Source organism: Eublepharis macularius, chromosome 6 (genome assembly GCF_028583425.1).
Source record: "Eublepharis macularius isolate TG4126 chromosome 6, MPM_Emac_v1.0, whole genome shotgun sequence".
In the NCBI taxonomy this organism is placed as follows: Eukaryota; Metazoa; Chordata; class Lepidosauria; order Squamata; family Eublepharidae; genus Eublepharis; species Eublepharis macularius.
Genome location: NC_072795.1, coordinates 538,849 through 544,756, shown reverse-complemented (window position 1 = coordinate 544,756; position 5,908 = coordinate 538,849). Strand labels below are relative to the sequence as shown.

Genomic DNA, 5,908 nt, shown 5'->3' with positions numbered 1-5,908 from the left:
CTGGGCGGCTGGGCCTGGTTCCTCTCTCTTCCCTGTCTGTTCGTGCACATTGGAGGGCTAGATCATGGGTGTGTATGTATGAGGCCAAAAAACCAGGGCCCCCTTTTCTCTCGCATGGGCTGCGGTGTGGTTCATCTCAAAAAATTTCACAGTAATTTTTGATCCAGATTCTGGGCAGGGCACTGTTTTCATTGTCCTGGTTTTTTCAGAAGTGTTGTTACTGCTTCGGAGGTGGGGGGTTTCCCCCGCCAGGATTTATGGGAGAGGGCCTGAAAATTCAGGACTGTTATTTTTGTCCCCCTTCACTCCCCAATGAGGCAGCAGGATGAGGGAGGGAGGGAGGGGACGCCAGCCCCAGATGCACCATGCCAGCATCATGGAGCATTCTCCCCGCTCCCGACATCAGAGGCAGCAGATTCTGCCCCACAGCTGCAAAATGGGGGGCAGGCGGATGGACTCCTGTGAGGCTCGACTGCTGCAATAGCCATTTCCTTCCCCTGCCACTGGGGAACTTGTTGTGTTTCTAATCTGGCCATTGGAGAGGGGTATCTCAATATAACAGTGTAGCAAAATGTGTACAGAGTTTGCTGAATTACCAGCTTTTATTTATTTTTTTTAAAGTATGCCTCTAGCCCCTTCTATTCGAGGCATAAAGGGCATATCTCCCCGGTGGAAGGAGCTGGAGATGTGCTTTCTAAAAATGAAGGCTAAGAATTCAGTGATCCAGGTACAACATATTGCTGTACTGTTACATTGATATGTTATTTAATTGCCAGTTTAAAACAATAATAAAGCCCCCCCCCGCCCCGCGCGTGCAGCAGGGGAATAAATGGCCACTCTGACAGCCGAGCCCCAGTGGAGTCCAGGAATCTGCCAGCCCACCCACCCTTTTCCAGCTGCGAGGGGTGTGTGTGTGTGTGTGTCTCTCGGGTGCCAGGGGTAGGGGGAAGCTGTAAGGATATGCAAGCGACTTCCCAAAAGGCTCCACTGTGTCAAGAGCTTTATTGAAAAGTCGCTGGCATCATGATCTTACTGGGTTCATTGTCAGGAATGCAGCGCGAGCAAGTACCAAGGGCGTACATCGTTCACAGCCTGGCATTCCACCCGCCCCCCCCTCCGCCTTTCCTAGAGGCTGGCAGAGCTGGATTTGACTCCAGTGGCACCTTAAGGACCGCCAAGGTTTTCCCTTGTTCAGCTTTGGCTCTCGAAAGCTTACCCCCCCTGAAAACTGTGGTGCTCTCTCAGGGGCCATGGGACTCGAATCCTGCTGTCCCTCTGCCTATCAACACGGGTACCTCCCTGGCACTATGCCGGCATCGTCAGTCCAGTGCCAGTTTGGTCCTTTCCCTTTTAAAATTTAAAGGGCCAGGGCTGCAGCCAGGTCTACCGGACCATCAGCGTTTCGTCAGCGTCTGTCCTCCCACCCCACTCCTAGATGAGAAGGGGCTGTTGGGCACTGGAGGGGGCCTGTGGGACCCCTTTCCCTTCCGTCTGGTGGGACTGCTTTGGGTGCCTTCCTGGGCAGTTCCTCTTGAAGGAGGAACAGCGCGAATGTTTCGGTACAGGAGATCTTCCACAAACCTTTTCTGTGTGTTGTGGCAACAGCAGCAGGGACCTGCCGGGAGGGATGTGTGAGCGTGTGAAAGAGAGCGTGATCTTGGGCGAGCTTATGGGCTGGGGCAGCAGTGATGGCCCAGGCAGGGAAGCGGCAGGCAGAGCTTAACTTCTGCTGCTGTTTTGGCTGACCCAGATTCAGAGGAGACTCTCCCAGCCAGCCAGCCAGCCAGCCAGAGGTGCTGGCAGAGGCATGCCTCACATGGTGGCAAGGAGCGGAGGCGAGTGTTGCTTCTCTGCCCTGAAGGGGCCTTCTGCTGTCTGGACTGAGGCCCTTTTCCTCGGTGGCAGAAGCTGTACTCCCTTGTCTGGATGCTTTGCCAGGAAAATCCCAGCAGAATGCTTTTGGGGGGGGGCATCCTTCCCCTGGGAGAACAGTCACACAGGAAGCACTGCCTTGGCAAGAGGCAGTTTTGTTTTGAATAAGCCAAACGTTCTGGTTTTGCCCCAAAGCCCCCTGCTCGGTGCCATCGGTTGCGGTCCCTGGGGTGGCAACAGGTACGTCTTTCCTCCTCCTGTAGAGCCAGCAGGGTCACCCTTTGTTGCTCCTGGGCAGAAGAGTGGGGGCCACGCTCTGGAGTGGGAAGAGGTTTCGAGTGCTGTTGCTTTACATTCTGCCCCTTACCGGGGCCTGAACTTGGGGTAGCTGGTTAAGGCAGCTTCCAGTACTATTGGAACACCTCACCTCACAAAGGCATCAAAGTGAGCCCATGTCAAAAAGACAAGGAAAGATGGCGTGTTCGCTGGCATGGCTTTCTTGCACAGCCCCAAAGGCCCTGGAACAGCCTCACAGTGCATGAGAGAGGATCTTTCTACAGCCGCAACGAAGCCCGCCTCTGCCGCAGTCCAGCTGAGTGGCGTGGGAGCAGGCTGCGGCTGGCGCTGCTTGGCAGAGGAAAGGACAAGGCACAGATTGTCTGAACCATTCAGCATTCATTGCCGACTTGGGAGCGTGGCAGAGCCACCAGCCTCTGGCCCAGTCAGGAAAGGAGAGCGGGCACGTGATCTCTCTCACCGGGCGGGCCCCGAGGGATGTCCCCCATTCATCCCATCTCCCAAAGGCTGTTGTGGGATGTGCCTGGCTGGCCATTGTGTGTGGAAGGCCTCTGTGTTGGCAGGGCTGCTGTTCTGCTCCGAGGGGCTGTTTGAGCCCCCCCAAGCTGTGTCTTTGCAGTTGCAGGCTTCCACACCCATCCTGCACAGCGTGTGGGGGGAGGTCCTTCACAACGAGCCTCTGCCTAGGGAGTGAAGGAGCTCGGGCCACGGGGTGAACACACAGGAGCAAGTCTCCCCCGCCCCCCGCCTCTAAAGGTGAAGAAAGAAGGCTGCCGTCAGCTGAAGCCTTTGCTCGCCATGCCTTGAGCGTGGCAGCTCACCTGTGCACCCCTGCCTTCCCACCCCCCTCTGCAGCCAGGCTGTGCCATGTGGCATCCAGTGCAGCATGACAGGAGCACAGCCAGCAAAATGCCCACCGTTTCTCAAGGATTATAAACACATTACAGATACCTACTTCCCTCAATGGCTCCATTTCACCAGAAAGCAATACAAAGCCAAATAAACCAGGTGTCCAGGGGCAGCTTGCAGAGTAAATTTAACGCCAGTACAAATTGTTCCGGAGAATCAGCCCCCTTTCCCCACTCCCCTAAATCCCTCTCTCTGATTAGCTGCCACCACCACAGACCACTGCAAAGGAAATCCCTGCCAGGGCAGCCTGGTCTCGGGGCCCCTCCCTTCTGCTGCCTTTAGAGGCTTCGCTTTGGCACTTTCCTAACCCGGTGGTCTCAGGGACTAGCTCCTTTACTTACAGGTTAGGTAGTTGAGGGGTTTAACTGCTCCCCCTCCCCCTGAGGTCTTTCTCTCTTTGGGTCAACGTGATCGATTGGGAAAATGGCGGCCGCATTAAGTGAAGAGATCATATGCTATCACAGACAATCGAGCAAAGATCCAAAGAAAAGCAATAAAATGACACGTCCTCGTTCCCTAAACTCTGCACATACCCTAAAGGACGTTCACTTAAGGTAGGCTAGTTATTTTGGGGAGTTGCAAGTTGGGAGATGTGGTTCCGAAGAGGTCCAGGCTAGGCACAGGTCTCGGTCATACTCAGCACCAAGAGACAAAGGGGGCAGAAAATGGGGACTCCCTGGGTAGGAGGCCATATTCGGTCTCAGAGCTGAATCTAAGGATAACCAATTACCAAGCAATAACAGGAGGGAGGCACTGCTGACTTTACCTTTGGGAGAAGGTATCTTCCTATACTGACGCCCTCCCAGAGGATAAGAAAGCTGTAGCGCCGCCGCGCCTCCAGACGGAAGCCTTAAAGCTCTTGCAACAACTGATGAATGCGGAGGGGCCTGCTGTGGTGAGCTCCGTGTGGGGCATGGCTGCTGCTGTAGTTACCGGAAGACACCCCTGGCATCGCTCAGCGGCAAAGCCTTCTGAAACCAAGACAAACCGCGAGGAGCTTCCAGTCAAAACTGAAACAGAAACAAAGAACTGGAAGGGGTTCCCAGGGTCATCTAGTCCAGCCCCCTGCACAATGCAGGAAATTCACAGCTCTCTCCCTCCACCCCAGTCAACGGCACCAGTGGCCCCTGCTCTATGCCCAGAGGAACGCAGAAACCCTCCAGAACCCCCAACCAAAATCCCTTCCTGACCCCCAAGTGCCGTTACCCTGGGCATGTAAGAAAGGGCCCGGCACCAGCTCGCCCCTTCATGCCTCGCTCTTGTTCTGCTCCAAGCCCGACGGGGTGTTGTCTCAAGAGACTGGCCCACTTGCAAGCCACCTGCCCCGGCAGGCTAGCCAAGCCCCACAGGGACCGCCGCCACCCCGGGGCCAGGCTCCTTCTCACCGGCGCCTCCGTACGGACAGGTCCGGCACCCACCAGGCTCTCTGCAGCACAAGGGCCCGCCGCAGGGCCCCTCCGAGCGGAGGGCTCCGGGGCGGCCTGCGCGGGGAGTGGGGCGGGCCGCCGCTCCCCACAGCTGGGAGCCATCCTAGTCCCAGGGTCGGGGGGCAGGCCGGACTGTGAAGCGGAGCCCGGGGGTCGGGGGGCCCGCACGGGCGCACCCAACGCCACGCTGGGCCTGTTCCCGGCCAGGAGAGCCCAGGCGGGCCCTGCTCGGGGCTGCTGGTGGCGCCTGAGGAGCCGGACCCGTCCCCGGGCCCGGCCTCAGGGGGCTTAATTCCCCCCCCCCACCCCGCGCAGGCTGCTTGGCTGTCCCGGGCCTGCGGGGCGCCCCTGCCCCTGCCCCGCCCCGGCCCGCTTCGAGAGGCCCAGGCTCTCCGCCTGCCCGCCAGGGGTCTGCGAGGCCGGCTTCGCTTGCGGGTCCCGGGAAGGCGCCGCTTCCCCCGGGAGGTCAGGGGCGGGACGGGGCGGGACGGCCCTGCCTCGACGGGCGGCGGCGCGGGGCTCGCGAAGAGTCAGCCCCCCCCCTCGCCCCCGGCGCCTCCGCCGGCAGGAGCTCCGGGATCCCCCGCGCCCCCTCCCCCGGCCTGTCGCTCTGCGGGGCGGGGGGCGGGGGGAGAGCGGCCCCCGCCGGCCCCGCCCCCCCGCCGCCTCCCCCCCGCCGGGGGCTTCGCAGGGGGGAGGGGGAGGGGCGGCTCTTCCCGCCCGGAAAGTTCGCGCGGGGCGGGGCGAAAGGGGCGGGGCGCGCTCACCTGGGCCGGGCCGCCATTGGCCGCGCGGCGCCCCTCCCTCCCTCCCTCCCCGCCGGCGGCCCCGCCCCTCCCGCGCCGCCATCTTGCCCGGAAAGTTTGGAGTTCTCTCCGGGGGCCGCGCAGCCCGCGGGGGAGGGAAGGGCCGGGGAAGGGGCCGCGCCGGAGGCTGAGGCCGCGCTCCGTCTCCCTCTCCCGCCTCAGGGCCCGGCGGAGCGGCGGTAGAGCGCGGCGCCCTCGGGGCCCCGTCCGGCCGCCCGGCGCTGAGGGGAGCCGAGCCGAGCGCCATGCCCGTCCGCAAGCAAGGTGGGTCGGTGGGTCGGTGGGTGGGCGCCCCCGGCCGGGGGGGCGCGGGGGGGGGGCGGGCGGGCGAGGGTCCCGCCGCCCGAGCGCCCCGGGCGGAGCGGCAACAGGTCCCGGGCGGGGCTGGGCGGGCCGGGCCCCCTCCCCCCCTCCCCCCCCCCGCCTCACGGCCCCGCCCGGCGGCTTCTCCCCCCTCAGACGCGCGGCGCGCCCTGTGCCTGCTGGAGGAGCTCCGCGCCCGCCTGGGCCAGGCCGAGGACCGGCAGCTGCGCGGCTCCGTCGAGCGGGTCATCGGCGTCTTCCAGAGCGGACTCTTCCAGGCCCTCCTCGGTAGGT

At 61.9% G+C, this 5,908-nt stretch overlaps 1 protein-coding gene across 9 annotated transcripts in view; it reads left to right on the top strand.

Annotated features, from left to right (window-relative positions):
* The first annotated feature begins 5,353 nt into the window (after window positions 1–5,353).
* DLG1 (discs large MAGUK scaffold protein 1) overlaps window positions 5,354–5,908 on the top strand; it is a 140,335-nt gene continuing 139,780 nt past the window's right edge. For all 9 annotated transcript variants that reach the window (XM_054983023.1, XM_054983022.1, XM_054983021.1 and 6 more), the window contains exons 1-2: window positions 5,354–5,575; window positions 5,771–5,902. In XM_054983023.1, the coding sequence (XP_054838998.1) occupies window positions 5,557–5,575; window positions 5,771–5,902 (151 nt within the window). In that variant the 5' untranslated portion in view covers window positions 5,354–5,556. The remainder of the gene's footprint in view (window positions 5,576–5,770; window positions 5,903–5,908) is intronic.